The following is a 19,165-nucleotide window of genomic DNA, read 5'->3' on the forward strand; positions in this document are numbered from 1 at the left end:
TAGCTCTCGAGATGTGCAGAAATTTGTGTATCATTTGTATGAAACCCCTCCCTTCCAGAAGAGGGAGGGATGTCGAACCTTCATGGACATATTTTTTACCACTTAAAACATTTACCTGCCAAATTTGGTTCCATTAAGTTGATTAGTTCTCGGGATGTGCAGAATTTTGTGTTTCATTTGTATGGAACCCCTCCCTTCCAGAGAAGGGAGGGGTCTCGAACTATCATAGGAACCTTTATCGGCACCAAAAACCCCTACATACAAATTTTCACGTCGATCGGTTCGGTAGTTTTCGAGCCTATATGGATCAGACAGACAGACAGACAGACAAACAGACCGGACTGCATATTTTCATGTATAGATTATAACATCAATATTTTAGAACCTAAAGAGTGAATATACATTTATTGGATTGAAGCGTTCATGTAAATCTATTTAAGCAAATAAAAGTTTGAATGAGAAAGGCTGGGCCTGACCGCTAGATGGATTAGTTTAGGTTTTTAAACATTCCAATCGACACTAAAATTATACCTAGATGCATAATTCCCGCAACTTTAAGCCAAATCTGTGATGGTCGATGCCAATTTTGGGCTTTTTCGTGGTTATTTGTATGAAATGCCCCATATAACACTAGTCAATAAAAGCAAAAAAAATGTTGCGCTACACGCTTAAAATTTATTGTCGGGTTTAGGTAATTTATTGCCGAGAGCGGCACCACTGAGTGCTCGGTTAAAAAAAAATAATGACAGCTGTCACATTTGTTCGTGAATCTCGGTTCAGCTAACTGAAATTTCGGCTCGGTAATATTTTGTGTCGAAATTTCAGTTGAGATTGACGAAAAAATGTGACAGCTGTCATTTTTTTAACTGAGCACTTAGTGGTGCCGTTCTCGGCAATAAATTACCGAGACCCAGCAAAAAAAATTAGGTGCTTGAAGCTCAAAATAGTTGCCCCAATAAGATTATAGCTTTTTAACCATTCCTGTGAATTTTGGTGCTCCTAGCTTGGTCAGAAGTGCATCAAGAGGCTGCAGAGTAATTACTCGCCTGACTCGTCGCTTCTGCGTTGGCTTACGGGAAAACTTATTCAGGTATCTGAAAAAGTTATCTTACAGAAACAAAAATCAGATGTTTATAAAGTGAACAATAATACAAAAATATTACCTACTAAAAATAAATATCTTAATTATTTTTAGTAATGTTTTTGTATTTTTGTTTCCTTACAGCAGAGGCACCAACCTGGGGTACGCGTACCCCTGGGGGTACTCGAAAGCCTTCAGGGGGTACGCGAAAGAAAAACCAGTAATGGCGGACAAAGCAATTTTTCTCTAAAATACTTTATCTGTTTTTCAATCTTGCTCTCAAAACAACCATAGTTCAATTTGAAACCTAAACAAGACTCCCACAACATGATCTACAACTACTCTCTCCCACTCTGCGAAAACATTTCAAAAAAAATATCGCCAAGGGGTACGCGAACAAGAAAAAGGTTGAGAATCACTGCCTCACAGTGTGTGTTTTTTCTAGAAGGACAAAAAAAATGCATTAAATTTTTTACTAATTTTTTGGTAATATTACCATTTTTTTCACTCTGCCATGATCAGACAACCATTAATGTTTAGCTAAACTATTGTAGTTTTCATGAAAAAATTAAAATCTTAAAAAATGAGTCTTTTGCGATACACTGCAGTCTTTTTTGCACGGAGGATACGTGGCGCGTAAATTCTGAAACCTGCGTAGAAATAACTTCATTTGTTAAAGGTTTTTAATCATTTCTGCTGAGTACTTCCGAAAAAGTATCAATAGCAATGTTATTTCCGCCTGAAAATCGAGCTAAAAATCAAGAAAAAGTATAAAACGATTAGGCCAAATTAATGATAAATTGATTGATTGATTTCTTTTTAAAGGTACTTCAACTCCCAACGGTCATTCGTACTTAACCAAATCAGTGAATATTCATTGAATGGATTAATTGAATTTATCTGTCACTCTAAATAAGGGATTTGAAAATGAAAAAACTATTAAAAACGTATCGCGTAAATAACGAGCTCTCTGGGAAATTCGTGTAAAAAATGGCGTAAATTTGAAATCCGCGTAAAAGAAACCAAGTTGTTCTGGCTTTTAAAATATATACCATTATACCATTTCTACATAATAACATCTAAAAAAATAGTCGTGCTTTTAAAAATTTTGAATAAAGACATTTTTATGGGATTGCTCTTCCATTACACGCGACGTTGATTGACACGATCATGACCGCGTAGGCATATATAATACGGTGTGAATTGTTTGTAGAAGAACAAAAATACTGTCTACAACTTTGCCGAAGACATCCTACCAATCAAACAAACCGTTCTGTTTCTTTTTTAGATTTTTTTCCACGAGCAGACGTTTAGTTAGACGTTTTCATAAATAATAAGATAAGAATAAGATTTTCAAAGAAACTAAATTTTTAATAAAATAAAGTTCTAATTTTTCAAATATCTTCAAAAAACCTTTCTCAAAAATAAGTCATGATTCAAAAAAAAATTGTAATGGCAAAAATCACATCTTTAGCCCTAAGGAAGATTTAAAAATTAAAGTAATTCTGAGCTCAACTTGGGATCAATATGTGACTGTGTCTTTTCTGGTAATTAGAAGCATTTTTCACTGATGCAGAGCGTAACTTGGGATAACGATTTGTTTGATTTTTCTGGTAGCGTTTTGAATCATTTTTTCTTCTTGTCTGACCTTTGAAAACAGATTCAAAAGGTGTTAGAAGTTCTAGCTTAGAACTTAATTTGGAATGAAACTCTTCTATCCTGTCTTCTAACTTTTAGATGCGTTTTCCAGTGACTCTGAGTTATTAGCCCAAATGAAAGTAATCTTGTGTCCTCATTTTCTTTGTAATGCCCCTACTGCACCAACTGGGAACGAAATATGAGATAGCGTGTATCTCCGATAGGAAACGAGTCTATCGGTACCAGCGTTGTTACCACAATTCATGATAATTTCCATTCCCAGCCTCTGTTATTTCTTTTTATCGCCCTTGGCGCTCGCATTTATATAATAGCCAGAGAAGCTTGGTGGAAAACTGTACAACTCTTGCGTTGTGTAAAATTATAAAGGAAGCCACAATAGTAGAATAATACGGTTGCATTGTGAGTGCATCTATAGGGTGGTTCACCGGCCGCAAATAGAGCGGAAAACTTGTTGTAAATTTGAAGATGTAGGAACGATAACTGAAGGTTTGCCAACTCTGGAAAATATATTTAAAAAAAATCATGCCCGAAATAATCTGGTTGGGTTGATGTTCTATCTACTCTAATGCCGAGATGATGCTGTTGGCGTCGTCGTTTCGCAGCCAGATAACTGTTCACATTGTGGGTGGCTGAGCTATACAGGTAATGTATATGTACGAGTCGCTCCCGGGCTGGTGCCTTGAACTTGAAAAATTGCCCCGAAGAAAAAGGCGACACTGTGGCGGTGGGTTGAATGGTTATATACACAGTGCTAGATGCCACGGTGACATTGAGCAGCGTATGCCACCATGGAATCCGGAAAAAGGATTTTTGTTCGTCCATGAAATCACCAGCGCAAATGGTGAGTCAACAATCGAATAAATACTATACTTTTATCAATGTTCCACGTGGAAATGGATAGTTATTGCATGACCGACTTTATGCAATTGGCAGTGTACATTGACAAGGGAAGTTAAATGGAGCTGCATGTTGGCTTTTTTATTATATTAATATAGGGTGAAAGCACCAGTTTGCATGAAGATGTATTTCTTTTACGATACAGTAAACTCAGATGTCCGCACTTGTATTTTTCCTGGAATATAAGTTTAAAAAAGACTATCATGTTATTTTTTACACATTATCTCTAAATTGAAAAAATCCACTGACTCCCTTCAATAACTAAAATTAGTACAATCTACCATAACTATCTACGACTTTCAATCAAATACTAGTAACTATGGTCAAAGTCGGTGCTTTTGCCCTAATCGAAAGTGACAAAGTGAAAACATAATTCAATTTTCCTTTGACATAAAAAGACTATTAGACATTACTTTTATTCAGTGCTTGATCCAGACCAAGTATAGTTTTCGAATGGTAATGCAACGTAAAACCAAACCAACCGTCACGATCCTTGATTGTTCCAATATAAAAATATATATCCTTTGCGATGTTATCATGGCACGCAACAGCAGCTTTGGCTAGATTACCGATGACACATTTGAAATCCCCACGGAATGCAGCAGCAGTGGCGTGACAAGAGACCTTCCTTTTTGCCGTTTTACTCGAGGCAAACAAATTGTGACTCAATTGCATGAAATGATGTTTACTAAGTGAGTTTGATTATCTTGATTTTCTTTCAGTAAAAAGAACTTCCCACCAAAGCCGAAAGACCGTTTTTTGAACAAGCACTGTTTCCAAACTGAACTGCATAATATCGTCCACGTGCCAGCAATTTAAAGAAGCAGATAGATATATTTTATGTAAAACAACCGAATAGAAATTTGTGAAAACTGTGTTGCGTGCTTCATCGATCAAACTAGTATAGAGAATTTGCTAAAACCAGCGAGTTGGGTTGAAAGTTTGTTTTCAATCGAACCGAATAGAAATTTGTGAAAACTGTGTTGCGTGCTTCATCGATCAAACTAGTATAGAGAATTTGCTAAAACCAGCGAGTTGGGTTGAAAGTTTGTTTTCAATCGAATTATCGATTGCACTGGTGTTTCTGAACAACAATAACAGTATGAAATATTCTGTTTTACAGAGCATCTAATTTTTCATGAGGTCATCATCCGTTTTGGGTGTGAAATTACGGTTTATCACGTGATCTTTTGGCGCTGGAGGGATTTTACCCCAATTCATTAACCCGTTGAGTGCCTGGGTTGCTCCTCTCTCAGGTTTTAGTGAACCTTTGCTAGTTTGGTGACATCGGTAATTAAAGCAGTTTTTGCATATTTGATATTAAAAAAAAAAAATAGACGACTATTTGAAAAAGACTAAAATTGGTTTTCAATCTTTTCAAGATATTTTCTACTCAAAAACTATAGGATCTATATTTTCTTGTATATAATTTGTACGATATAAATAACAAATAGCAAAATTCTGTAGATTCTTTTTTTTTTTAGATATCAAGTGGGTCGCAAAGGGTATTGGCTTCTCCATACACGAGTTTGCGTGACAACCCTGGTAATTTAATTGGTTGCCAAACTTAGTTTATTGTTGTTCAAAGCGATATCCAAGCAATCTAAGTTCAATGTCAAAAATATGGCAAAGTTGTTGTGTAAATTTTGAAATCATAAGGCTTTCATAGATTTCAATGTTATCAAACAATAAATCGAACGGTAGGTTACTTTGTTTAGCCACGTTAGCGAAGAATAAATAATTTTTCGTCTGTTGCTTGAATAACGCACTTCTCTGCAAAAGTAATTTGGGGCCCGATTTTGTCTATGGCATCGCATCCGATGGAAATGTGTTTAGAAAGCAAAAACTGAGAGAGAGCATTGACGTCGTTACGATCATAGCTACTGCTAAGAAGCATATATTGCGTAAGCATTTTTTTTACTTATTTTATTTGACTTTTTCCGTGCCCAGTTCTTTTGAGTGCTAAACATTTGTTCGGCGAGAGAGGTACTTGAAGGCGAATATCGCAGCCTACTAACTGACGCCAGCCGTTACCTAAACAGTGTGGTGGGTGTTAGGAGGGTGTTGATTACATAATGTTGACTGTGTCATCCCTGTAGCTCACAGCGCCATCATGTTTGCAAATACCTGGGCGTTTCAACAGCAAAATAAAAATTAAATAGAAATATACCGCAGCTATAGGTATAGGCGTTCTAAATCAATATTTCGTGTGTGCGTGGGTGACTATTGATACAGGGATAGCTAAGACGACATGACTGCTACCAGTAGTTGCAAAAAGTTGCCATTGTATGGCGTTGTTTGCTAGCTTCCTTGGGCAGATTGAACCAGCAGCTTTAACCGGAAATCTCAATCTTAAAATTATAGCTACAATCTCTCGAAGAAAATGTGCCTTATGAAATAAAACAAATCAGTTTGTATGAATTGAATCAAAGTGCGTCCCCATTATTACACATCACAGCGGACACGCACGATGTTTCAGCACATTTAGAACTAAATTCCAAATCCGTGAGAAAAATTGGTTGGTTTGAAGCGCTAAGACAATCTCCTTATTAATCAAATCAGAAAGCCTTCTTATAGTCTTATCATTATTTAGTCCGCTTAAGAACTAGTTAATCTTGAAAGCGCAGAAGAATTTGCCATCTCGTAATCTGATTGTATATTTCAATTTTGCTGTAAAAGCACTCTAAACGTTGAAGTTTTTTTTTTGCAAACAAAGAAGTAGTTGTATTGAATTTGACGAAAGTGTTTTGCGTAATTGCGTAAGAGTATTAAACTTTTCGATGATTGATGATAGAACTTCATTTGAATGCTGTACCTTAAGACTCATCTATATTTTACCTGGTGACTTTAATTCAATTATATCTATAGTTTTATCTCCCAATCGTGGAATAAAGAACAAAGAATGAGGTTTGCATTTTTTTCCTATCAGCCATTTATTGTTAAATCAATAACTATATTGTGTACAAAATGGGTCACGGAGAATGGTCATGGAAGCTGCAAAAACAACGCTTTGGAATTTATCTTTTGTGCTTGGAATTGGTATAATTATGTGAAGCTTAACTTGTTGCCTTTATCCTAGAAAGGTATAGCAATCACTGGAAAAACCAAAGATATAAAAGTGCTCCAACGGGTCGAATCTCGTATATCAATCGACTTAGTTTGACGAGCTGAGCATTTCCTGTATGTGTGTGTGTGTATGTGTGTGTATGTGTGTGTGTATGTGTGTGTGTGTGTAACGCTCACCCAATCTCACTCGATTTTCTCAGAGATGGCTGGACCGATCTTCATAAAATTAATAGCAAATGAGAGGTCTAGTTGCCCCATAAAACCCTATTGAATTTCATTGCAATCGGATTTTTAGTTTAGAGGTTATGTTTAAAAATGTGAAAATCACAAAACATCATTATCTCAGAAACTACTCAACCGATTTTAAATGGTTTTAAATGAACGAGCTACTTAAAAAAACCCTTAACTTTTGAGTGTCATGAAGATTGAACGAGTGGTTCAGAAGTTATTTAAAGAAACGTGTTTTGGAGAGTGTTTAATCTCACTCATGTTCTTCAGAGATGGCTGAACCGATTTCGACAAAATCAGTGTCATTTGGCAGGTCTAATTACCCCATAAGACCCTATTGATTTTTTTTTGCAATCGGACTATTACTTTGCCTGTTATGTTTAAAAATGTGAAATCCAGCTATGAACATAAACATATTCCGAAGACTACTTAAACTCACTCGCCTTTCTCAGAGATGGCTGAACCGATTTCCACGAAATTAGTGTCAAATGAAAGGTCTAGCTGCCTCATAACACCCTATTGAATTTCAATGTAATAGGTCTGTTACTTTGTCTGTAATGTATCAAAATATGAAAATCACGAAACTTCATTATCTCAGAAAGTACACAACCGATTTGAACAATAACAAACAATATCGCACGCTTCGTTATCGATATTGTTTTTGGCACATTTTGTATGTGTAGGATAAGTACAACGATACACCGTGCCCCAGTGCTGAGTCGAGCAAATTTCCAGCTCGAAAAGATCCTCGACTCGATCGGGAATCGAACCCGATATCACAACCGTGTGGGAGAGCTAGCCGACCGACATCGCTAACCACAGAGCCACGGGGACCATATTGGTATCAAATGAACGGGCTAGACACAGAGCGGGGGATTTGAACAATATTGGTATCAAATGAACGGGCTAGTTAAAGGTTAATTGATGAATTTTATAGTGATTAAACACGTGGTTCAAAAATTGTGAAAAGAAACATGTTCCGGTGACTTTTCAAATTCACTCGTTTTCCCAAAAATGGCTGGACTAAATTCAACAATCTTAGTGTCAAATGAAAAGTTTGGCTTTCCTATAGGTTCCCATTTTATTAGACTATAATCGTATTTTTATTCCAACCGTTATGTATCAAATTATAAAAACAACGAAAGTCTATTATCTCAGAGATCACACGACTTATTTGAACATATCTCACACAAAATTTTTTTTGCTGAAATTCATTAAACTTTTACTGAATTTTGCCACGCTGGAACTTCAGTCATCATTTCAGCAATAAAATATTACTGAATGTTTCAGCAATGTGAAATGTCATTCTTTTTGACGGTACTTTGCTGAATTTTCAGCAATGTGAAATGTCATTCATGTTTGACGGACTATTACTGAATTTCCAGCGAACGTCCGTTAAATTAATGAAACATCAGTTCAGTGGGAATTCTTCGTGTAGATTTTAAAACACGTTGGAAGTCGATTTTTTGCTTATTATTTATTAACCTTCAAGCATGTCACAAAGATAAAATTGATCCTCGAGTAATGTGTCGCCCAAGTCCTTTCGCCATTTTCCTCCACTGAACTGAAGAAAAACAAGATTAATTAATTTTTCCACTCACCAAACACTTCCTTCACGTCTCAACGGTCGGCGTTCAAGGCTTACGAGCCTTTTTTAGGCCTTTTTTACGTGCGCGGACTAAAAATATTGACAACAGGCACCATTTTTTTTTTAATTTGACAGTATATTGCCGTATATTCAGTAATCAAAGGAAAAATTGCTGAATGTCGGTAAAGCAACACAAATTGCTGAATTTACAGTACACTTTTAAATTGCTGAAATTTCAGTACATGGTTTTTATTGTTGAATTTCAGTAAAGATTGCTGAATCTGGTTTCGGGAATTTGGTGTGTAGTGTCATTTGAACGGGTTGTCTCTCAAACTCACAAGTAAGAAATTTCATAGCAATTTGATATGTGGTCCAAAAGTTATGAAAAGAAACAAAATTCAATGACTATTTAAAACTGTAACTACTTTGATCAAAACATATGGCCTCAACAAAATTTAAATTTAGTATAGTGCTATTCGTACGTTCCCGGTATTGCTCGTGATTGAAGTGTACGAAATTCAAAGTCATTTCTTTTATTTCGCTATTTCTTCAGCACGAATATTTTACTCCTAATTAATATTTTTTTTGACTTTTTCCCTTTTTCCTAGAAAGGTATAGCAATCACTTGCAAAACCGAAGATAAGATATGAAGTGCTCCAAAGGGCCGAATGACATATATCACTCGACTCAGTTCGACGAGCTGAGAAGTTCTGTATGTATGTGTGTGTGTGTGTGTGTGTGTGTATGTGCAGATTTTTATTTTCACTCACTTTTCCCAGAGATGGCCGGACCGATTTTAATAAAATTATATGCAAATGAAAGTTCTAGTTGCCCCATAAGACCCTATTAAATTTCATTGTGATTGGATTTTTATTTAAGAGGTTATGTTTAGAAATGTAAAAATCACGAAACATCAATATCTCAGAAACCACACAACCGATTTCAATAAACTTGGTATCAAATGAACGGGCTATTTTAAAAACCCTTAACTTTTGAATTTCATATAGATTGAATATGATTGAATATGGTTCAAAAGTTATGAAAAGAAATGTCTTCTGAAGACTGTTGAATCTCATTCATGTTTCTCAGAGATGGCTGGACCAATTTCCACAAAATTAGTGTTATATGAAAGGTCTAGTTACCCCATAAGAACCTATTGATTTTTTTGCAATCGGACTATTACTTTGCCTGTTATGTTTAAAAATGTGAAATCTAGCTATGAAAAGAAACATATTCCGAAGAATACATAAACTCACTCACTTTTCTCAGAGATGGCTGAACCGATTTTCACGAAATTAGTGTCAAATGAAAGGTCTAGCTGACTCAAAATACCCTATTGAATTTTACTGTAATCGATCTGTAACTTCGTCTGTAATGTACCGGATTGTGAAAATCACGAAACTTCATTATCTCAGAAAGTACACAACCGATTTAATCAATAGTATTATCAGATGAGCGGGCTATTTAAGGGTTAACTGATGAATAATGATTGAACACGTGGTTTCAAAGTTTGGCTGCCCTTTACGTTTCCATTTCATTTGATTATAATCGAACTAAGCAACCGTTATGTTTCAAATTGTTAATAAAACAACGAAATTCTATTATCTTAAAGATTACACGACTTATTTGAATATAAATAGTGTCATACGAACGAGTCATCTCTCAAGCTTACAAATAACAAACTTCATAACAATTTGATATGAGTTTGAAAGAGAAAGGCTGGGTCTGACCGCTAGGTGGATTAATTTAGGTTTTTTGTTCATAACCTTTGTATTATTTTCCTGACAATTTATAGACATAAGATGTCCGAAAATACTGATTTTTATAGAAAATAAACCAAGGAAACCAGAAAAAAATATAATTTTTGACCGGAAGTGATGCCAGATGGATTATTTTTGTATTTTAAGACTAAATTTTAATATTTCGGCAAATGCAATCATTTCTGTTAAAAATTTGATAATTTTATGTTCCTTGGAAAAGTTCACGTAAGAAACAACCAATACCCCCAGGAAATATGAGTCAATCTCAAAACCAGTTTTGAATTTCTCCATTTCATATCAAACAGTCTTATTTATTGGGAAATATCTTTTAACTTTCTAACCTAAAGAACAACCAAACGAATGATTTTTAGGGTTTTTTGACCTTCGAGGAATCCAAATATGTTTTTCCTATTGTCGTAGCAGTGCAGCCATTTTTCTCAATTATTTCTCAACAATTAGTTTTTTTTTCAATTAAAAGTTATGGGTTTATCTCTTTTTTTTCCTTTCTCTCTTTTCATTGCACTTTCGTCGCTATTTTTGTTTATATTGTTTTATTCTACGGTAATACCAAATTGAAAATACAGTCAGGTTTTTTTACGCGGATTTTTGTTATGAGGTTTTTTACGCGGATATTTGAATTAACGCGGTTTTATGCCAACTTTTCAATAACGGCGGTTTTTTTTTAAGCGATACCGTGCTAATTCAGAAAAATTTTCGCGGATTTTCGAATTAACGTGGGTTGGGAAACAAAAACGTCCAAATGTTTATTGTGTAAAAGACTAAAAAAAAACTCCGTCCTTGGAAAAAACCGATTGACACACAAAGAGGACAATTTTGAATACTTGTCGTAGAGCGTCTTGGGTTTTCTCTAATGCCTTTCTTGGAGGCTCCACGCGGAGTTCAGAATTCTCGCGTTTTTTACGGGGATTTTCCAATACACGTGGTTTTTTACGCGTATTTTTGAATTAACGCGTTTTTTCACGCGGATTTTCGAATTAACGCGGTTTTCTTACGAAGTATGAATCCCCCGCGTAAAAAAAAACTGAATGTAGTTTTATTTCAATTTTCTTGTCATATTAATGCAGCGGTTCTTGACCCTTTTTTGTCTGCGTATCCCTTGGCGATATTTTCCGAATCAATTGGCTTGGAGTGTTTTCACAGAGTCGAGAAGAGCAGTGGTAGCCTAGTTTAGGTTTAAAATTTAACTATGATTTGTTTGATTGCTACAGTCATGTTTTAGGAGCAAGTTTGAATAACAAATAAAGTATTATTTTACAAAATGCTTTGTCCGCCATTACTGATTTTTCATTCGCGTAGCCCAGGTTGAGAACTTGTGTAATAATGGAATTAACAATTATGAAAAGGCAATAAATAAACATACATAACAAAAATTCGCTTACTTTTTAGATAGTTTTGCGTGTTCTTAATATTTTTGTAAGGCTAACAAATTATTGATTGAAATAATTGAACGGGGGAAAACTTCTTTACGGCGAAACGGTGTTGAAGCCACAAACGATCAACATTTTGCCACCACTTCGAGTTTTCGAAGGCACAAGACTCGGTAATAGTTAATGAGTCGCCTGTGAAAACGCTATTTTATATTGACTGTGGTGAAGCAGACATAAAATTATTTTATTTATTTCCGAACCGTGTGAAAAATCTCAAAAGTCATTTGTTCTGTTGCTCAGACATTTTTCATGAATATGATAAAATATGATATAAAGATAATCAACACAGGTTTCGTAAAAATGGTATATCTTGAGATTGACTAATTTAAGTCACCGGGGTCATAGTTGTTTCTTATGTGAAATTTCCAAGGAATACGTTGAAATTATCAATTTTGAAATAAAAATGGTTGTGATGTGTAAATGTAATTCGGAATTAAGCTCAGAATCATTGAGGAGCTAGAACATTCCATCCCAAATTAAGCTTTGTATCAACGTATAGAAGTGTGAAATTTCCTAAAACAAAATTTTAGGCTGAATTTCATAATAAGAACCATTAAAAACATTCGGTTAATATCAAATTTGACCCTAAGACCAGCTTAGTGTTTTTTTTGTTCGATTATGCAAAAACGATTTAATATGAAAAAATAAAAAAGTCGGCGGAATGAAAAGAATGTTTTCAAAAAGTGTTTTATATTTGCAAATCATGATAATCTAGAATGTTATAATGCGATATTGTGCCAGCATTCCAAAAAGGAATTTGCCATTAGGTTCCAAATGAAAACACGTCTCTTCCATTGATGAGAAAAATGAAGATCATCAAAGAAGCAGAGTTCAACAATATGCTTGAACTGATTCGCATGCTCTTGGGAGGAAATATCTAAGTGTTTTGGGATCATTTCGAGATCAGGACAGAAATATCGCAGTCGATGAGGATTCAACAACAAAACCAGCGCTTAAGGTATAATTTTTTTCTTTACTTTGTGATATCTCACGAATATTTGTTACTTTTCATCTAAATAAATATTCTTATAACCCAGCCAAATAAATATTTTTAAAGTAATTTTTCTGGATACATGTTATTCGCCCCATAAAAATCTGACATCCGGTTGTCTACTTCAATTTGACAAGAAATTTTGACATCCAGTTGATTTTTGATTGGGAGTCCCAACTAAAAAGCGGACCAAGTATTAAAAGCTCAGTCAGTGATTTTCGACTGTACTTCCATTGGTAGGCCGTCGAAGCAATTCATCACACCACACGTTTCAATGACTCGCAAGATACTGGAACTCTCAAAAAAAAAAATCTAAGCGCATATACTGGTCTAATAACTAGGCATTGTCCGATCCGTTATCACTTGAATGTTATAAAAATATTTCAAGATGAAACATGTCGCTAATGTGGCAAAGAAACAAGTCTCGAAAAACTTGTTGCCAAATTATCTGGCATTTTTCAACAGAAGATACAAGCTCTTCGATAAATGGCTGTTAGAATCCTCTGAAATCTAAAAAACAACTCCCTGTAGGCTATGCGCTCCATGTGAAATGAAACACTGGATTCGAATAATGTTATAGCTCATATCAGGATGACCTTTTCTAACAATGATTTGTTTATTTATTTATTTATTTATTTAACGAGGCTTTAACCATGTGTTGGTCATTCGCCTCGATTCCAACAGTGATACGTTAGCCTAACTAAACAAGATCAAATATATGTGACAAAATATCTAAAAGTTAGTCGCAGTGACGAAAATACCCAACATACGCTTTACAAACATTACGCCAACATACATTTTGAATCCAAATCAGGCTAGGAATCGTTCAGAATGCGTTTTCGATCTCAAATATACCACAGAATTAATTACTAAAAAAACGATAATACTCAGGTAAATACGAAACAAAATTTGATCTAAATTAGTTGGGTTCAGAATCACCAGCAAAAAAAAATCTAAATGCCAGATTAGTGAAAAAATCGATTGATGAGTAGAGCTAGCTTAGAAACAATGAAACCGGCTTCTAAGTTTTAAAATAGTAGAAGGGTGGTATCCAAGACACGACCACATAGTTAACGTAGGACTACAAAGGTTTTATATTTTTTTTGAAGCTATTTGATTTGACTGGACTGGAATATGTTCCGGTAATATAATGATCATGATCACCGTTCATTTTTGGCATGGTTCGAATTTGGCAACAGTAAAAATTCTGGCGTGTTGTCAAAATCGAACGGGTCTGTATTTTGATTATTTTTTTGCAGCACTCTATTTTAGAAGAAAAAATATTCTCTTTACCACTGATGAATACCTTTCATTCTAATACAGTTAATTTTTTTTTATTACGCGAAAAGGCAACCTTTCATAATAGAGTACGATTTAGTAGAAATTAAACTTCCTCTATATCTATTTGTCTTGTGGAAGATGGCTCACTCACCGATTTTTTTCCTGCAGTTACAAGCTCGTGGAAAAAATATCGATAAGGAATCATAGTTTCTAGTCGAAAATGTATATTCACAGAAAATTTCAAAATTGACATAAAATCTTATGAGTATTCAGGTCAATTCAGGTCAATTTAAACAGAATCAATCAGAAAAAAAATTTAATCAGTTTCAAGATATAAGGAAACAACGAAAATACTATATTTGAAAGTCATATGTCTGTTACAGCGGGTAATTCCGCGCAGCACATTTTTCCGCGCACTCTTCTTTCTGTTTTTGAACAGTAAGTTTTACTGAAGCATACCTAATATCTGTGCTATCATAGCAAGCTATGCTATGCACATGGTAAAGCACGCAAATTAGTTGTGTTTTAGTGAAATTTACTGTACTGAAAATAGTTTTTTATGATGAGAACGCGGAAAAATGTGCTGCGCGGAATTGCCCGCAGTCACGGTAACTTAAAAAATAAACCGGGCTAGAGTGATGCACATTAGCCCCAGTAATTAATGTTTGCATAGTGTTGTTCAATTACAAGTAAGGTTATGGAAAGTAATCTTTTCTTGCAGATAGTGTAGATAATGCAAAAAAAATTAATTGAAATATACAAATACAAATGTCGGAATTCTAATATCAAGATGAAATGAATTTAGTTTTAGTATAGAACCGCTACCGCGGAATGCAACTAGGATTGTCATATTGAATTCATTTAGCTATCAAAATATAATCATCAGCACAGCTCGTTTAACTACCTATTCGAAGATCTTTACGGAGCATTTTGGATTTCTAATGTCTTTTAAATAATTTTTAATTTTTAATTTTTTTATATTTTGTGGTCCCCGGCGGCGCACAGTGGTCGGAAAGAACTGAAATCAGGGCGAAATTAATAACTACTGAGGATTGCCTCCGAGATGAACGATGTCTTCTAGAAAGTTGATCTTGAAACTGTTGGCCAACTTTTGGTAATGGCTATGCAGTTCAAAATTTCACCACTAGGGCGGCGCTATCGCTAACTTCTCAAGGAAGCAAAATAGAAGGATAATGTCTAAAGAAAGTTTGTAGAGAATAGTATTTTGAGAAACTCTTCCCTGGATATAAAGGTAGTACCTGATGTATTTTTTGAGTAATTTAGCAATTAATCTCAAAAAACATGATTTACGGCTACTTATAGCATGTTTAAGAAGAAAAACCCGAGAAATCTCGAATTTCACGATCTAGGTATATCAAACAAAGTTAAGGTATGCGTGATGGCTATTAATATTTGAGTAGTTTGAATTTTAATTTTATGAGTGGCATTCTAAGCTAACATTGCTCGCTAAAAAATGGCCGCTTGCGCGTCGCACGCTCGTTTTTGTTTTTGGTATTGTGAACGTTTCGGCAAAAATTGCTCAGAAAACTTTTTTGTTCCTGTCTCTATGAACACGAGGGAACATTTTAGTCTTTGAATGACCGCGGGTATCGGCGGGGATACCATTTAAAACTCTACATAAAGTTGCAGTGCTAAGTATTTCATTATACTTATTATGAGAGGTGCTTATTTCCATGAAACAACTTTAAAAAGGATATCTGAAGTTGTTAGAATGCTAGAGTAAGGCTATATAATCATTTAGACACTATTGTAATAGTCATTACTACTTCTGCATTCTGTAATAAATCACCTGGGAAAACAACGTGAAAATAAAGAATGAAGATCATCGTAAGTGTCGTAAGTCGTAAGTGAACAAGTAGCCTACTTTCTCAACTACGTTAAATGTATGACAACATTAATAATCAGAACATTCTGATGATTTTTCACTAGCTTAAACCCTGCAGAAATGATTCCCGAAGAGGGCTTGCTCGATGCCTTAAGTTGAAAAATTGACTTTTTTCCGACTATATGCAGTTCCAGACCACTGTGCGGCGTAGTTCTTCTGCACTGATAGACGACGAGTGTGGCCAGCGCTCTATTCATACATTGCTCGGTACAGTATTGTTGCCTGTGTCAGCATGTTTTCCTTCAAGACATCAGTTTTAATAACATTCTAACAGCAGATCGTTAGAATGTCCGACAGAAGAGGTTGTTACGAACTTCCCGAAAATGCTTCAGACATCAAAAATAGTCTAGGTGGGACGGGGTGATTCTGACATTTTTTTTTTTTGTCATTGCTATACAGTATATCATAGCAGGCAGTTGGTGTCTACTCATGAAGTCTGTGCCAGGCGTGCTCGCATGTGATTGGTACATTGTTCGGGAAAATTCGACCTTGAAACTTTTATGAAATTTTCACTGTTTAAAAATTAAATGAAAATGATAACTGAAGAATCACACAATTGTCCATGATTTTATCAATCCAACGACATATTGATTATTGTGATCCATCAAGTGGTTACCTCAGTATTAACGTTTGAAATCTTTCATTCCGACGTTACATCTTGGTTTTAGTTTCCGCAGAATGTACCTCGATATAGTGCCCCAAATCGAGCCTGTAAAAGGGTTCTAATTATCGCAACATCAAGAAAGGGGCTAATTACCGAAACATCAGCAAAGAGAGGAGGGGGGAGGTAATGAGCCTTAAAATGGCCGATTAACGATTAGAAAGGTAGAATGAATCAAAAATATAATTCTATTCCGAAGCAGAATTTTGTCTTCAGAACCACTAAGAAGCGCTTTTAGAGGCCAGCATAGGCATAGCCAAGAATTCGATTCTAAATTAAACTTAGCATAATATTAAACGCTTCTAGAAGCTATAAAAGGTAAAAAAAAAATAAATTAATTTCAAATTGCGATAAAAAGCGTTAAAAATGCTCGTTGAGTATTTATTTTGTTTGTTTTGAATATATTATAGATTCAAAAGTATTAAACTAGGGTATCGAACATCTTCGTCAGTGGTTTTTTCGGCAGTTTTTCTGCAGCAATCTTATGCAAAAGGGGGCCGAAGAAAACCACTGACGAAGACGTTCGATACCCCACATATTTTTGTTTTTACAGAAAACACAAATAATGACAAATAAAACATCATCTTAATTTCAGTGTATTTTGCAAATAAAAAATTCAAGTACACTTTCGTTGAAAACTTCTCAAAACCATAAATGGATGTAACGTGTAACACAACGTCACCATTAAGCTGTTACGCAACTTTGAAAATTAAATGCAATCATAAACGATTCAGTATTAACCAAAACAATAAAATTTTCCCGTTAATTTCTTCTATTTTTCATTTTGTCTGTCACAGCAGGGCTTTATCTGGGTCATATCTGAAGAATACAGGACACCGCATTCTAGTGGACCACTTCACTACCATTGCAGGCAGAGTATCTCACAAATTAGGTGCACCATTTGACTGCAGGTGCAGACAGCAACAAAGACAAGCACACCAACACAAACGCAAGGGTTTTCCCTCAAATGAAAAGGGATTTTTTTTAAACCTGTTTCGTAATCACTTAACGAAATACAATACACTGAAATGTAATTACCGATAAACTCACCTGGAGATTCCACTCTTTTGGCAAAGACATTTTTCATAGATTGATGTTGCGAATTTTCCGTTTTTAAAACTTGGTTTCATTGGATTTGTCTGTGGCGTGACGGCTGATGCTAAAATATTGCAGTTTGCACCCGACGTAGCCGTTTTGGTCGTATGAGTTAGCTTTTCTTTGTGGGATGTTCGAATTTGTGCAACTTCCACAACCGTTATGTGATTAGTTATTATATTCTCCCTACTTAAGCGCGTATCGGATTGACGAAAAATTTAAGCTATCGTATTTTTTTTAATTCACTGAGGAGGGGAATTGTGTTTTCCCGACCTTTCAGTCGTCGGCCCCTAGCAGGAACATTTTTTTGTTTTCGCACTGACGAGAGACGAAACGGTTCCGGTTTTTTTTCGTACACCAGTTACAACTAAAAGTACGCGTTATTTTGTAAGTTGTGTTAAATTACACTATTGCCTAGATATATTTGGTCTAGTTTGTCCTATATGATAGGAAAATTCGTGCCTTGTTGCTAAGTGCTTCGACGGCGACGGAGACGTCTCCCGATTTTGGCCACCCGTTGGTTCCTTTTTATTATCGATTTTTCGCGCAAAAGCAAAGGTATTCACTTGAGCGATTTGAACACCGAACTGAAATGTTAGCGACAGATTTTTCTATGTGCTTCCTAGGTTAACAAAAAGAGCCGACAATTTATTATTTCGCTATTTGGCGCCGTAGGGAAAGGATTTCCCTTTCCGGAAAAGCCAGCAGGCAACAGAGAACTAAGGAATTTCTTTTTTTGTTTTTTTGATGAACGGTGGAGGATGCTCTTCCGCGATGCAGCACTTATGACGGCAGAAATGAAAATGAATTCAATGGATGGACACCAGTTCAGGACACTGGAAATTCTCGAGTGAGACCGAACGATCGGATTTCCAGGGCCTCTGCTCTAACTTGCGGTTGTTATCATGAACAGTGTCAGCCTGCGAACATGCGCGGTACGATTGTTTTTATCGACATTACACAAATTATAGCGATGCTCTGCTATTGCTGCTATGATAATGATAACATTGTAATATCAAGGAATCTTTCAAAAACTAACGAGAGTAATACAATTTTTCTTGTTCATATATGCAACTCATATACTACTAGGTATTTGATTATCATTAACATTCTGTTGAATTTTTGTAAAAGGCATCAAATTCCCGCCATGCATAGGATACAACACATGCCGGGTTGCGTAAGGTTGAAGCATCGCGGCCACTCGTTTTCGGAAGACGATTTTTATAGCACCTTGCTATCAATGTAGGACACTGACCTTAGACTAACCTTGACATAGTCTGGCAAAATTTGTTATGACTTGCTCATGACTTTGATTATAGCCTATGCGTGCAGGCATGGGCGTAGCCAGAATTTCAAATAGGGGGGGGGGGGGGGCAAGCTCTTCAAAATTTTAGAAGTAAAAAAATGGTACACTAAGGTCGCTTTTTACGCGGTTGTTTTTACGCGGGTTTTTTTACGCTTTTTTGACGTGGATTCCGGAATTCACGAGGTTTTTTTTTCACGC

At 35.5% G+C, this 19,165-nt stretch overlaps 1 protein-coding gene across 1 annotated transcript in view; it reads right to left on the reverse strand.

Moving 5' to 3' along the window:
- The window catches only part of LOC129722504 (uncharacterized), a 43,020-nt gene extending 24,546 nt beyond the window's left edge, over nucleotides 1-18,474 (reverse strand). The window contains exon 1 of the mRNA XM_055675969.1: nucleotides 17,617-18,474. Within this exon, the coding sequence (XP_055531944.1) occupies nucleotides 17,617-17,646 (30 nt within the window). The 5' untranslated portion in view covers nucleotides 17,647-18,474. The remainder of the gene's footprint in view (nucleotides 1-17,616) is intronic.
- Nucleotides 18,475-19,165: the final 691 nt, after the last annotated feature.

Source organism: Wyeomyia smithii, chromosome 2 (assembly GCF_029784165.1).
Source record: "Wyeomyia smithii strain HCP4-BCI-WySm-NY-G18 chromosome 2, ASM2978416v1, whole genome shotgun sequence".
In the NCBI taxonomy this organism is placed as follows: domain Eukaryota; kingdom Metazoa; phylum Arthropoda; class Insecta; order Diptera; family Culicidae; genus Wyeomyia; species Wyeomyia smithii.